This window comes from Lagenorhynchus albirostris, chromosome 12 (genome assembly GCF_949774975.1).
Source record: "Lagenorhynchus albirostris chromosome 12, mLagAlb1.1, whole genome shotgun sequence".
Lineage (NCBI taxonomy): Eukaryota > Metazoa > Chordata > Mammalia > Artiodactyla > Delphinidae > Lagenorhynchus > Lagenorhynchus albirostris.
This window is the reverse complement of record NC_083106.1, coordinates 20,720,857-20,736,605: the sequence shown is the minus strand read 5'-3', so window position 1 is coordinate 20,736,605 and position 15,749 is coordinate 20,720,857. Positions and strand designations below refer to the sequence as shown.

The following is a 15,749-nucleotide window of genomic DNA, read 5'->3' as shown; positions in this document are numbered from 1 at the left end:
CCTTTTTTATGCCAAGATCTAACTTCAATCTAAAAATTCAGTGATTGGCCTTCTCTCCTGAGAAGTCCATGGTCTGGTCCAGGTTTAGTCACATCTTCTGGTTCTTACCTTCCATCTTTTCCCTAACATGAAGGCATGTAGATGCTTTTGCCTGCATAACAGCCTCCTTTCTTTTTCTCCCATGGTGTCCTCTTTAACCTTCTAATGAGTCACCCAACTTCTGTTCTTACATGATTTTCTTCTTGTCTCTGTTCCTCTGTTAACTGTATCCCCCATGTACCAGTTTACCAGAAAGAGGGAAATCCCTCAAATACTCTCATGCTTCTTATTTAACCACTTATTTCTGTGTGCTTTATCTCTTGGTTTACTTTAAGCTGACGACTCTTGTCTGAGTTTTCTCCTTCCTTTGCACACAAATGCTCCTGTAAGACTTGGAGTGGGCACATCTTACTGTAACCTGCAGCCTGGCTCAGCACCTTGTCTTGCCTTCCTTTGCTGAGCTTGTATTTTACTTACATACATAAACTATATCAAGGACTTGACTTATTTTAATTCTATTGATAAAATAATACACAAAACTAGAAAACCTTTTCAATACACACACCAATTAATTAATAATAACTTCAGTTCTCCTCTGTTTTATTCTTGAATTCCATATTTATTACAAACATGACTCCTTTTTCTATTATTTCCTATACTTTGGCTTTATATCTCAGAGTAAGTATCTTTCTACATTGTTGATTATTTCTTTCTATCTTGTGATAATCCAATTTCTTCTTGTGCCCACAATTATTTAATTTTCTCTCTAGGTTTTTTGTTCTGAATTTTAAAAATTAGTTATTTAGTCTACTAAAGAAATTTTAATGTAATAATGGTTAAAACAATTAAATTGTCATTAACATGATTTCAACATGTTTTCATTACCAACTAAAGTCATAGAAAACAAAGGTAAATTTATATTTGGGTTACCTAAAAATTGAAGATTTTTATATAAAGAAGTGGTTTTCTATTTTGTCTGGAATTTTCTGTTCTTATATTATTTTTTGTTTTTCTGAATCCAGTACCTGGATATTATATTGTGTCTCCCCTCCCTGTTTTTTTTTAACTAGCAAATTTCTTGGAATCCAGTAATAAGAACTAAGAATCTTTTGTTTTCTTGTTGGTTTGTTGTATAGTCTTTTAAAAATCATGACCTTAATTTTATTGAAATAGTTGAGATCTACTTGCAATGGCATTGCCTTCAATTATTGTCTATTTTAGTTTTATACAGGAATCGGATTATAGGAAGTTACGTGACTAAGGAACAGTTGTTCATTTTAAGTATGACATAATTCTGCGACATGTATTTTACTTATTAAAATGCCATGCTTGTTTTTGTCAATAAGGCCAATGGATTTTATTGTCAAGCCAAAGCAATTCAGTCATATTTAATGAAAACTTGGGAGATGGTCTCTGTTTTAGAATGATTGCCAAAATAAGATTAATCAAAAATTGCGTAAAATCAGCTCTAATCATGCATTTCTTCAAGCTTGCTAAGTAAAAATGTCCAATCCTTTATTTCACTTTTACAGTGGCAGCACAGCTTGTTAAAATTTTCCTGATATGAACTACGGTTAAATTTTCAAGCATCACTGAATTAAGAGTTTTGGCAAAATCTCCCTCACTTTAGAAACTCTTAGGAATTTATAAACATTCAGGGGTGTTAAAATTAGTTATTTGTGATTTAGATAACATAAATTTTAATTTCAGTTGCTATTTTTTAAAATTCCCCTGTAATTGCTTTATTTACATTTTTTCCCTAATGTTTTCAAATTATTATTAGCCCAGCTTAAAGACTTTCTGGTCAGCTATATATGACAATTCCCTGAGTACATTTTAATATTTCCATAAATAGGAAAATGAAAATACAGTTAGCCTTACTGCCATCTTTCCCTGAATAGAGTAGCAGTTATATTACTGTGTAAAGTTACCATGTCATAGATGTAATATTCTGGAGACAGTGGTGCTTGGAAATGTTCATATTCTCCCACTAATCGTTTGTATGTGTAGTTGCATTTCATGTTATTTGTGTATTTGCATTCACCTTGTGTTTTTGGTGCTTGTTAAAAATGTTTATTCCATTTTTCAGATTCCTTTTTTCACAGGTCAGTTTCTGAATGACAGAGAGACTCCTAAGTATTGACTTCAACCAAAACTAAGCCCAAGAAGAGAGGGACTCTCCTGCCTAGGGATATTTTATAATTAGGTTAATCGTTCCTAACTGTCTTGAGATGGCTCCTGGATACTCCCTCCATAGCTTCTTTCCTCCAAGACTAAGAATTTTCTAGCTCTTTCATTTGAATGAATTATTCAGTGAAACATGGTGAAAATAGTCCAGGATGTATTTGGTTCCCAGGTCTGAAACATAAACCTGAACCCTACAGTCCTAGTAACTGGAAAATTTGGTTTTAAGAAAGCCATCACGTTAGACATCTAGGTGTTTCTCTCCCCATTTTTAGATGGAGATGTAACAGTTAACTTTGAAAATTCAAACGGGCACATGATACCCATCGGAGAGGAATCTACCCGAGAGGAAAATGTAGTAAAATCTGAAGAAGGTAATGGCTCTGTAGCTGAAAAAGCACCACCTCTGGAGGAAAAGGCAGAAGATAAGAAAGGTAAAATCAAGAGAAACCCCACATTCTTTTACAGCTCAAAGTTGAGAAGCAGGTCTTAGGCTTCAAACAGTGACCCTAAGACCAGTAGAGAGGAGTTCTGCAAATACAAAGAGGAGAGAAACGATAACTAGCAAAGAGAAATTGGATGGTTTCCTCAGGTAGCTACATCCATTTTATAAGCACATCATTTAATGTTTTATTAAAGGGGGCTAATTAATAGTAAGAATCGGAAGGGGTGGCCTCTTCTATCATTGGAGATGTCTGGGAATGTTATCCTTTCCTCAGGAGCTTTTTCTCAGTATCTTTTTTTTTTAAATTTATTTATTTAATTTATTTATTTTTGGCTGCATTGGGTCTTTGTTGCTGCACGCGGGCTTTCTCTAGTTGCGGCGAGCGGGGGCTACTCTTGGTTGTGGCACGTGGACTTCTCACTGCAGTGGCTTCTCGTTGCGGAGCTTGGGCTCTAGGTGCGCGGGCTTCAGTAGTTATGGCACACGGGCTCAGTAGTTGTGGCTCGCGGGCTCTAGAGCGCAGGCTCAGTAGTTGTGGCACACGGGCTTAGTTGCTCTGTGGCATGTGGGATCTTCCTGGACCAGGGCTCGAACCCGTGTCCCCTGCATTGGCAGGTGGATTCTTAACCACTGCGCCACCAGGGAAGCCTCTCAGTATCTTTAAAAAAAAAAAAAAGCCAGCAGTCTGAACATCTTTCTCTGCTGGTTACTTTCAAATTATAGCAGCTCAGCTTGGAGGAATAGCATAACAAGATGGCTTGCTCAGCCCAGCATTATCTCTTTAGAAGTGGGAGCTTGGCTGGTGGCATCCGCACACCCAACATTGTAAGTTCTGGTCCAGGTTCAGGCATTTCTGGGAGACCCAGGAATAGTTCCCAGTAATGCCGGGGATTCTGGTTGCTGGATTGGCCATAACCTCTGCTCCATGATTTGTCTGTGCAATTGGAAATTTCAAAATATGCCAGAGGCAATTATGCCATTCCCTGAAGCCTTCTTTAGAGACTTTGGTTTCCAAAGTGAAATACTATGGTAGATTGCAGAACTGCAAAATACTTGTCTATCAAGGACTCCCAGAACATTCACAAGTTCCTGGTCACTGATTGACTACATCTCCATACCATTCCTGTCACGGTTGCAGGAACCCCCAAGCCTCTTACTTATGCAAACCTGAACTGAAACCCCCGTAAGGTAATGCTTTGTTGGGAGATTCTAGATGATTTCCTGCTGCATAGAAATGAATCCTCAGAAAAACATGCTATTTTTCCATAATGCCTGCCTCTGAGCTGAATGGCATAAATTTGTCAAACCTAGTTTGGGCTCTCTAGGCATTTTGAGAACTCTTAGAAACTGCTGGAAGGAAACTTCTCTTCCTCTGTTCTTGACCCAAATCCTCCAAAGGCAAAGGGAACGAAAGAACATTTGACAGACACAACTTAAAATCATCTTCTCAGGAAGTCCATAACCTCTTATTATTTGAATATAAATTAGCCTTTAAAAATTTTAGACGCCTCTATTAATAATCTGTTGGAAATTTATTACTTTGCTTTATTCCGTATTAAGTATGGTACTCATGGGGCTTTACTTAGTGTTTCCATTGAAGGTTATGCTTAAGATCATATATTAGTTGATTTCTCATAACTGATTATGAGAAATTAATTAACTAAATTAACTAAAATTTTTAATGATAATATTCCTGGAACATAAGAGAAAACAGACCTGAATAGAGTTTAAGAGTTTTCAGTTGAAATGCAGTGATTTCTTTTTTTACTTTTTTATTTTTTAGTCCAACTGTCCTGTCTCACCACGTTGTTAAATTTCAAATCCATCTGTGCTTTGTCCCTGCTACAGCCTTTTCACATTCAAAATCACATCCTTCATTATGTAACAGTGCCATCTCTAGTGCTTGCCTGGTCCGTGTGGAATGTCAGTCAGTGGACTGGACGGACTTCAAAGGCCGTATTTCCCTTATCAGCCTAATAAAAAGTTGCTGACAGTTTTATGTTAATTAAACCAGCAGGCCTGATGTTCCAAAAAGATGGCAGGCTTCATAGGTTCATGGATATTTGAGAGATGTTTTTGTTTTCTTATTTTTTACTTTGGATTAGTACATTCAGTTCTTTTTGGTCAAATAAGGTCCAAGATAACATCTTGCTTGGCTGGTCTGTACATAAGGAGATGGAAAGGCTGGACATGGTGCCCCAGCACCAGTAAGACAGAGGAGCCTCCCTCTCGCTGTGTAGACAGTGGCCCCACAGGAGCCACACTGAGTGAGGGGAAGCATTTGGTATGGAAACCACTTCCTGACAGTAAAAAGAATGTCACTCCTGACCAACATCATGGAGTATCATGTTAAATAGAAAATATCTTATAAACAAACCATTCATTGCTCTGGAAAGGCAGCATTTAATACTGAAAAAACAGCTTAAGATTTACTCTTACCTCTGCTCCTCTTTTGATCTCACTTCTTATTTGAACTTACTGCCATGCAAATTTACTCTCCCATGTTCTCAGTTTACCCTTTATTTTGGGGTACAGTGTGCCCCTTCCTTTTGCATTAAGTCAACTTACCCAAGAACTTCATTTCATATATTAACTGGTTATATTTGCAAAGCCATATCACATACCATCCTAGATGCTTGTATCTCTTTTTGAGACAGCACGTCAGTACTTTAATATTTGAAACATCAGCGTCAAAGAAAACAAAACGAATGTCAAGTGGTCTCCCACTACTCTGGGGGCAGGTTCTACCTAGGTCACGTGGTGTTCCTGGGGCTCCTGAGGGCACCTGATTCTGAGTTAGGCCGGTGGTCTTGGGCCTCTTCTGCCTAACACTGGAAACATTTTCCTGAAGGCCTTCGGGCCTCTTAGTCTCCCATTATTCCTTATCAATAAATCTATATATAAGCAGAAAAACTGATCTGCAATCTGTTAAATATAGCTTGGTATTAAATAGGAGAAATCTGCAAAGTATCTGATATTATTTCTGTTGAGTCATTGTAGAGGGCTTTCCATGAAGTAACAAGTATCTTACCTGCATTTGTTCCCCACGTGAGCATGAAGGGCAGCCATGGGGGCCAGGGAAAGAGCACACTGTGCATAAGAAACGGCCTTTGCCTTCAAGCAGATCGTGACCTATGTGGAGACCAGCACGTACACAGGCAATTGTAATACAAGATGCAAAGTGCTCTGGGAGGCCCGAGGACAGCAAACCAGGGAGCTTGCAAGTGGGACCAAAATTGGGTCTCAAGAGGAAGATATTTCTAAACTGAGACCTGGAGGAGATAAGAAGGATGCAGTCAGATGAAGGAGAGGAATGGGGGCAAGTGCATTCTAGGCAAAGTGAAGGCCGCCTGCAGTTCTCAGATTTGCCCTAAGTGTTGTTGGACTCGACTCTCCATGTGGTGGAAGGAGGCAAATTTTGAAGTGTAGTCAATAGCTCACCTCCAGACCATTGTTAAGAGATGTAGTATCCTCACCAAGCCAGAGTGCATAGGCAGCCCTTTCTTAACCTCCTCTTGAAAAGGTAATACTCCTCTACACCATCAGTTTATGTCTTTTCTTCAGATCATATGCTAATAGTAAAAAATACCTCTTGACGTTATTCATTATCTCCCAGATACAAGAGTTCACTTCCCACGGATGTGTGTGTGTGTGTGTGTGTGTGTGTGTGTGTGTGTGTGTGTTAGTAACTGTCAGCTGATCAGTCACATTCACTGAATAGACATAATGTCTAGAGCATCTTGCTTGATGGAATATAAAATTTCAGACAAAAGCAGTTTATAATTTAGTCAGAAAAGTATACTGTTTGCGTGCGTGTGCTCACGCACACATACACACGCACATATACCCGTTAGGAATCACTGCAGAGTAAACATAAACATTGGCCATATGGCAAACACACACAGATAATTTGATAGAATTTACAGAGGAGGGAGGAGTGGACCATGCTTCTCCAGGAGTAGCCGGAAGTTTGCGTGTAGTATGTACATTCTCAACCCAGTAGGAATTGAAATTTCCAGCTGTCATATAGAGTGAACCATCTCCCTCCCAGACTCAGAAGCTGGATTCTTTGGGATATAACTTTAAAATTTAAAAACCTTAGGCAGACAGAAAAAAGATCCCTCAGTAATATGCCATGAAGGCAGAGGATAAGAGATGTGAGGCTTTGTAGCAGGAGAGAGAATTAGGATTCCAAGTGGTGCAGATCGCTGTGACGGGCTTTCACCATGGATGGTGTTATTGGTGGATGTCCATTATGCCAGGGGCTAAAGGTACAAAGATGGACTTAAAGAACAGGCCTCTAAGCTAAGTCAAAAGACTAGCAAATCAACGTACATTTGGATGTTTTACATTAAAATAAAATGTTTTCAGTGACTGTCAACTTGTGTTGTTCTCAACTCTGACTCTTGCCATGCAGTGGCCTTGTGGTTCAGGCCTGGTGGGTTAGGAGCGCCGCTCCTGCATTATGGGTGCTACGCAGCTTAGTTGAAGAGACAAGATATATAAACAGAAAGGCAGACATACAAAGTAGCCTCTGATAAATGGTGACTAAGTAGCTCAGATAACGAGTACAGTTAAGTGCAGGAGTCCGTGCAGGGCTGCAGTGACGGGTGGGTTGCATGACTGAGGGAAGGTAAAAGAAAAGTTTTATTCATTACATACTGAAATTTCAATCATTTTTATGATAGTTATACATGTAGAATGATGGAGATGTAAAAAAAAGGGGAGGCGTCCTCACTTCACACTCACTGGGATGAGAAATGAAACAAAAGAAATAATAAAATGTGATGCATTCCAATATTAAAATCCTTTCTTGGTCATTTGATAATAGAAGAACATATACAGTAAAGGCTCAGTCTTGTCTTAACGCTGTCTTACACTTTTCGTTGTGCTCCATTTTGAAATGCTGCTTAGCTCTTTGGACCCAAAGTGTATTTTTTTTTCTTTTTTTTTTTTTTTTTTGCGGTACGCAGGCCTCTCGCTGTTGTGGCCTCTCCCGTTGCGGAGCACAGGCTCCGGACGCGCAGGCTCAGCGGCCATGGCTCACGGGCCCAGCCGGTCCGCGGCATGTGGGATCTTCCCGGACCGGGGCACGAACCCGTGTCCCCTGCATCGGCAGGCGGACTCTCAACCACTGTGCCACCAGGGAAGCCCCCCCAAAGTGTATTTTCATTTTAACTAGTCACAATTAGAAAAGATAAGGATGTGAATATGTGGATGAACGTTCAGCATCCCCACTTTTTAAAATGAGAAACTAATACTACTCTAGTTACGCAAAATCTTGTGTGAGGCTTCTTTTCTTAGGTATGATTTTTTAAATGAATTTTAACGTGTATCTTTTTAAACTCATTACTTGTGTTTACACGACAAAACAAATTTGATATTTTTTTTGGTTTCTGCACCCTCCAGTACCTACAGTTGTGACACGGTTTGAAAAGGTCAGAGGAAGTTATTGTAAAACAGGAAGCTGCCCTAGTGCACTGGGAGAACTTGAGAAAATTTTAATAATAGAAAATAGTTTATTCAGTGCATTGTGCTTCCTGTACCAGATTCTAGAGAGTCTCCCTTAGCTTAGAAAATAATTGATTTTTGACCACAATGAGACAGAGACAGAGCACAGATCCCTTTCAGGTTGATGGGGCTTGAGTTCTCCTGAGAAAGTCCCTCAGTGGAGGGTAACTGTGAGTCCAACCATTGCTGTGCCGTCAGCTTCACCCTGTGGCCGTGTGTGTAATGCGCTGATCTGCCACTCTTGGAGTTCTTCAGTTTGGTTAGAAACTTAGCACTCATGCCCACATCATCGTCCAGCAACTACTGACTCGAGGTTGGTGTCAGCCCCTGGTGGTGGACATTTACGCTCACCCTGAACTTAACTTCATCACAGTCGCTCGTGCAGTCTTATTTTATCACAGGAGTGGTTTTTGGACCTGGAGAGCACACCCTAGTTTGGCTTTTAGCCTTTGATCTTCTTTACCCCAACCTTCACTCTCTCTGGTGCAGAAGCCCACTGTTCCCAGGGGCCAAGCAGCTGCATGTTTGTCTCACTGTTGCCCTGTGTCTCGTTCCTTCTATTTGCATGGTGTGTATGGCGTGTGTCTGTATCAGTCTGCTTCTGTTCACTTTCTCATTTGTAGAGAACCCTGAAAACCACTCTGAAACACCGGCAGCTCCTGCTCTACCTCTTCCAGCTCTTCCTAAACCTACACCCAAACCTAAGCCCAAAAAAACACCTGTGCCTCCAAAAGGGGCCGCTGCTGGGGCCGGCCCCAAGGGTGACGAAGTACCTCCTATTAAAACAATTACCAAGGCTCCTGGTAAGCAGGCCCCCGTCCCTCCACCCAAGCCAGCAAGCCGAAATGCAACCCGAGAGGCTGGTGAGTATGCCCGCTGTGGGGTTGAGTCTAGGGTGCTTGGCGCTGGGGTGGGGCTCATTTCTTCTTCTAGGAATGATGGCCTTTTTGGTGTCTGCTCTCTTAGGATGTAACACCAGTGGACTCAGCTTTGACACAGAGAATGCCCGGGAGATTCCTTTGTTGCTGTCTCTACCAAAGAAAAGTCAACCACTTGATCCATTCACCTCATTAGGTTTAGGGTGAATAGACGTCTTTCATCCTGAGTATCCACTATCTGCACAAAACCCAGTAGGAGGAAACAGGGAGTAGTCTGCCTGGTGAATAGCGATGATGTGATCTGACGTTATTTAGACACCAACTGGCCTGCCTATTTGAGTTTATGGGTGGCTCTTTGGCTTGAGTTTTCTTTCAAAATATCTTAAGTTTGCACATGAAAACATGATGCTTACCTCTTTGACATATTTGCTGGACCTTAATGTCTTAAACCTTATAGGCATCTCTCTACTGACAGATGACAAAGGGTTCATATCACTCAGTGCTTCACGCCACCACTCTCTACTGGAGTCACAACTGCGCAGCAGAGTTGGAAGTTACATGCTCAGTGCCCCCTTCCCAACCTCATAGACTTCAGTGTGTTACAAGGGAAAGCATCTAGTGGAGCGATTACAAGCTGTGACTGCAAATCACCGGGGGATGTTTGGGTGATTACATCACTTCATGTCATGTGTGTCCAGCTTTCCTTTCACATCAGATATGCTTCATGCAGAGCGGAGCCCCCATTCTAGTGAAGTGGAATAAAGAAGCCTCTCCTGCCGTCCAGCCTTTGGAAGGATATATTCCAAATACACATGCTGAGCATCTTGGTCCCATTAACACACGCATAAAAATTCTCCTGTGTTACAGCAAACCTTACTTTCCTTAAAATCAGCAGCAGCTTCCTCAAAACCAGCTACCAGGATATGCCTTGGTATTAATCTTTCCCCCTTGTAATTTAAACCCATAATGCTCAGATTCAGAGAGTGGCTTAGGTGACAGTATGACAGAACTCAGAATGCAGATAGATGTCTGTGTCCTGGTGTTCCTGTCTACCACCTTTGACCTTGTGTGTCTGGGTCTCATTTTCTAATAAGCTCTAAAATGAAAATCTCGGAATGCTTTGCCAACAGTGCCTACAGGCCATTTTCTCAGGGACCAGCTTCCATCACACATCAGTGTCTGTTCTCGTTGGTGTCTGTGTGTGTTTCCCAGACTTCCTAGCACACCTCAGGAGCAGTGCTTGAAGTGAGGCAGGTGCTGATTTACTTCCTGAAGTAAAGCCCCAAACCCTCACCCTGTCCTTGGGAGTGAGGACCCGCTTCCCCACGCCCCACATGGCAGCAGCTCACGGCTGACTCGGCTTGCCCTCTCTCTTACTTCTCTCGGAAGAAGGCTGGCGATTAACACCAGGGCAGGTGACAGCTTTCATGAGAGATTTGCAGTTATTTCCAGATATTTTACTGGAAGATTTTTTATAGACTTATGATGTTCCTAAGAGGAAAGTACAGTCATGTTATCCATTGTATTAAAAGAGGCCCAACTGGCGCTCAGCGTGAAAAAGGTTGCTGTTCTCAGGTTATCACAGAGAAACAGGAGTTGCCTTGAAGTCTACCAACAAGCCCAGCGTGCAAGGATCTTTTTTTTTATCAAATATTGATAATACTCCTTCAGAATCCTACTCACATTCCATCTGTAACCGTTTAGAACCTTCTACATGGTAACTTTGTTTTATTTGAATAAAGTTGACCTTCCGGAAAAGATACTTCAAATGTCACTCCTGATTTTCAGTCAGACATTTAATCTCTTAAAAAAATGGATTGGTTCAGATTCTTCCTCTGTTACTAAGTTAGTGTAGACCTCCAGATCACCAGATACCAGGTTGGCACATTTGCTGGTGAAGTAACATCTCATATTTTTTTTCTTTCTCGTTACACCCTGTGTTAACAACACAAGTATTTAACTGAGGAGAGGTGGCATTTCTTTTTTAGTCATGGCTATAATTCAAGGTAACTTAAGCAACATTTCAGCAAAATCCTCATTTTAGACGACACTTAAAAGAGAAATATAGTAACATGGCTTGAATTTGCACTCTAGGCATAAAAAATTTTTTCCTTAAGCAAGGCTGAAGTTAACTTTGCTGTTAGAAAAACAAAAAGACTTTTCTACAAGAAAAAATTATTAGAATTGATGTGTGGAAACGATTCTGTTCAATTTCCCCAAGAAATAACGGAACGTGTTTAGACAGCAAGTCCCTAGCATCTTGGTTGTGAAAGGTACATTTGGAATGGACTTAGATTGTAGGAGTACGCTTAATACGTTTGTCCTATAAGCAAATGAGGATTGTTTATTTCAAAGAAACATTGACAGGCCTTGATGTGGGGGAGGGGAATTCTCATAATTACGGATATCTAAAAGAATAAAGCCCCCAGGCCATGGAGACTTGTTTTAAGCCTGCATCTGTGTCACCAAGTGAGACTGCCTTTTTTCAGTAGATCAGAGCTAGTGAAGTCATACACCTCATGGTCTATTCCTTTATCTGTTCTTCCTCTCCTGACCCTCCCAACTGACTTCAATAAAGTTATAACCAGAGGTAAGTTACAATAAATAACATCTGTATGCAGTGTGGATTGGCTCCACAATACTAACAAGATTTTTCTAGTTCTTCTGTGGAAGATAGTTTGACCCCTCAGGAAAAAGAGGGACTATACAACATTGTAACAGAAAAAGCAATTAGGAGCAATGTATCGATCCTAAAGGTCATAGGAGTTTAAATGTATTTCCTGTGATGATAAAAAGAAAAGGAGAGTTAACTTTTCTGTTTTGCCATAGCCATGGCCATCCTCTGATGAAGGCCCTCTAGGAGCATAAGCAGTCTTAGAAGCTCTGAAAATGATACTCTTTCCCTTCAGATTATTCAGACACTACCCATTTACATATTTTTTGTAAAAAAAAAAAAATAAGACATTTTTCTGCCTCTTGATGTTTTGAAGGAGACTTGTCCTTCATATGTGGCCATGGGTTTTCCCTCTGCCCCGTTATCGCTGCCGTTGGGGAGATGGGGCAGAGTGGCAAGCCTCTGTACAGCCATTGGGGAGACCTGGTTTGGAGTTTGCTCTTTTAGCAGTTAAGATGAGTAAATTTGCTTTTGGCCAGACAGGAGCTGGTGGTATATACTCCAGGATCTTCTGAATGTGGGCCACTCCATTCCCAGAAAGGCATCATAGAACATGTACAGTTTGTGATGAGAGTAACCTTGTACTATACCCAGACAGCTGCTGTTGTGTGCCCTCTACACGCTATAATGTCCCTTCTTTGGAGCATACAGGGACTTTTTCAGGTGACCCATAGGGCAAGAAGGTGAGGATTTCCCTTTGGCTGGGCTCAGCTAAAGACTGGAGGAGGGAGTAGACAGAGGACTCTTGTCCCTCAGGGTTTGGCCTCAAGCATCACTTGCTCCTCCGTTGGAGGCAAGGAGGGGGCAGAAAACAAGACCATTATTATCATTAGCCTATTTCCCTTTATGCATTTATTCAGACAGATTTGTAAACTTTAAAGGGAACATGGTCATTGACGATTGCAACTCGGTTAGTTTATTTAAAAAATGTTCTCTTCTTTGACTCTTAATGCAAAATCTCTCTACTTTAGCTGGTTCCTCTCATTCAAGAAAAACAACTGGCTCCAAAGCAGCAGCTTCACCGTCTACTTCCTCCACTTCATCTCGTCCTAAAGCTTCAAAGGAGACAGTTTCTAGCAAAACAGGGATGGTAGGAATCACAAAGGGCAAGAAAAAAACTGGCAAGCAGCCAACGTCTCAACTGTCCTCAGATGCAACCACTTCTGGCATATCTGACCTTAAAGGAGAGCCTTCGGAGACCAGCGTGGCGAGTCTCAAACCCGAGCAGACTGGCCCCGGCACCGAGGAGCAGACCACAGGCAGACCCAAGTCCGCAGTCCCTCTGGCTCCAGCACCTCTTCCCCCCACCCCTTCTCCCCCCCTGGGGGAGCAGAGCATTGCTGCCTCAGACACTCCCGTCGTCCTGGTCAGCAACGGAGCCGACCTGCCCGTCCCTGCCTTAGACCCAAGTCAGCTTCTCTGGACCGAAGAGGCGACAAACAGCACCACTGTCCACTCAGGCACTGGCTTAAGTGTTAGCAGAGAAAATGCAAAATGGTGAGTCGGCACAAAAACCCCATATTCTATCTGTATTCCTATGAAGCTGGGTACTAAAGATCACTAAATCACTCTGCTGGCAATGAAGGAGCCTACATTGGTTTCTTCTGTAATGTAGTCTAGTTAGGTAAGCACACCTGTTAGGTAATGTTAGGTAAGCACACCTGTAATCCAACCGTTGATTTGGTTTTCTTTAATTGAAGTATAGTTGATTTCTAATGTTGTGTTAGTTTCAGGTGTACAGTGAAGTGATTCATGTATATGTGTGTGTGTATACATATTCTTTTTCAGATTCATTTCCATTATAAGTTATTACGAGATACTGAATATAGTTCCCTGTGCTATATAGTAGGTCTTTGTTGTTTATTTTATATATGGTAGTGTGTATCTTTTAATCCCAAACTCCTAATTTATTCCTCCCTCCCCCCTCTTTCTCCTTTGGTAACCATAAGTTTGTTTTCTATGTCTGTGAGTCAATTTCTGTTTTGTAAATAAGTTCATTTGTATCATTTTTTTAGACTTCACATATAAATGATATCATATGATATTTGTCTTTCTCTGACTTACTTCACTTAGTATGATAGTCTCTAGATCCATCCATGTTGCTGCAAATAGCATTATTTCATGCTTCTTTATGGCTGAGTAATATTCCATTGTATATACGTACCACATCTTCTTTATCCTTTCATCTGTCAATGGACATTTAGGCTAATTCCATGCCTTGGCTATTGTAAATAGTGCTGCAATGAACACTGGGGTGCGTGTGTCTTGATTTTTCATAGCCCTGCCCCAGGAATGCCACGGGCTGCTGGAGACGATTACATTGGCCTTACTGACTGATACACTTCAGATCTGTACTTTCAAGGACATTTAGAGTCTGCCTCATCACTGCTTAGCAGTCCTTTTTCTTTTTCCTAGACAGTTTCCTCCTCTTCCCTTATAGTGGTTACTTACATCTTTACCACTTATGTCCAGATTGCTCACCCATTCCTGCCCACCTCCATTTCAACAAGTTATTTAGCCTCCTCCGAAAATAAAGAGCATCAGGAAAGAACTCTTTTCCAACTCCTTTTCCTCCAAACTTAGAGCAGCTACCTTTCTTACTTCCTCAATTCCCTACCCAGCTCAAGTGTTATCTCCTCTGTGAAGCCTTTCAATATTCATCCAGACAGAATTGATTATTGCATGTACTCTAACAGCACTTTTTTCCTACCTATGGGACAGAACTAACCACCACGTCTTACTTACCTCTGTATCCCCACCAACCAGTACAGAATCTGGTATGCTATAGGCATGCCATCATCCAGTTGCCCAAGCCAGAAACCTGGAATTCATCCTAGGGTCCCCATTCTCCCTTGTCCTCCAGATCTAATCACTCACAAAGTCCTATAGATTTTCTACCTAAAGATAAATAAGACATGTTAGCTCTGCTGTCCCATAGGTGTAAGAAAGAGGACTGTCAGAGTGTAGTAGACGTCACTACCAATTCTGTCTAGGGAAGGCTTGGAGCTCTTAAACCCAGCCTCTTCTGTTTCTAAGAATAAAACCCAAATTCGCTCTTTACAATATTTAATTGAATATTTCCTCTTTCAAAAAAATCCTTGTCCTGTTATAGTTTAAAAAATTAGTACATTAATTAAATTGATTTGGATCAAGAGACTAAAATATCACTTTTAATTATTCAATTGCTAGTGATATTAACCTCCATTTATTAAATACTTATTTAATGTCAGGAAGTGTCAGTTATTTAATTCACATAAGTCTCCCCTGAAATATCTGTGTTGAATAGATGAGAAAACTGATGCTGAGAGAGATAACATAGTTTGCCCAAGATCACCCAGGTAGTAAGTGGCAGAGTCAGGACGCAAGCCCAGAGCTGCACATCACACTCACCGCTCTAAGGAATTTCATAAGTTTCCAAAGCACCTGCTTCTACTTCTTTTGCAATTCCTTTTGTGTTTGTTTCTCTCATTTTGAGTACCGTCATTCAAAGGAAAGCCAAGGAAAGGTAAATAAATGTTAAAGTACAAATTATTTTATTTGACATTTTAATAAATGATTGGGGAAAAGAAGGTATTGAAATGAATGCTTATGGTGTCCTGAATACTTCCAGCACAGAGCAGGTGTCTTCACTTCATTATGAGTGTTTGCCAGCATTGGCATCAATTCCAGCCTTTAGAACTGAACAGTCACTCAGCATTCCACCATGTATTTTTTGCTTACCTTCTATGTGCCAGGCGGCGTACTAAGCACCAAAGATACAAAAGTGGACAAAACATTACAGTTCAGATTGCTTTTTACCAAAATAATGTCTAACATGCCCAGGAAGTATAAATGTTTAAGATGAAGTCCGAATTTAGGGAAGGAGATCAAGTATATGGATTCACTCTTCAATATACTAAAGAACAAGGTGTAACATATAAAATAATTCCTCAGCTAGTCTTAAGCACTGAGAAAGCCCATTTCCAAAGGTGACCTGATTCCGTCCAACCCACTTGCACAACCATTTTAGGAAGGGCAC

General features: G+C 40.9%; 1 protein-coding gene across 2 annotated transcripts in view; it reads left to right on the top strand.

The window, feature by feature from the left end:
- Window positions 1-15,749, top strand: part of PHACTR2 (phosphatase and actin regulator 2) — a 131,824-nt gene that overhangs the window by 76,304 nt on the left and 39,771 nt on the right. Inside the window, exons 4-8 of one of the 2 annotated variants that reach the window (XM_060167708.1) lie at window positions 2,499-2,657; window positions 8,803-9,042; window positions 9,146-9,260; window positions 11,550-11,647; window positions 12,703-13,228. In XM_060167708.1, coding sequence (XP_060023691.1) covers window positions 2,499-2,657; window positions 8,803-9,042; window positions 9,146-9,260; window positions 11,550-11,647; window positions 12,703-13,228 — 1,138 coding nt within the window. The remainder of the gene's footprint in view (window positions 1-2,498; window positions 2,658-8,802; window positions 9,043-9,145; window positions 9,261-11,549; window positions 11,648-12,702; window positions 13,229-15,749) is intronic. The other variant, XM_060167709.1, reaches the window with a different exon arrangement.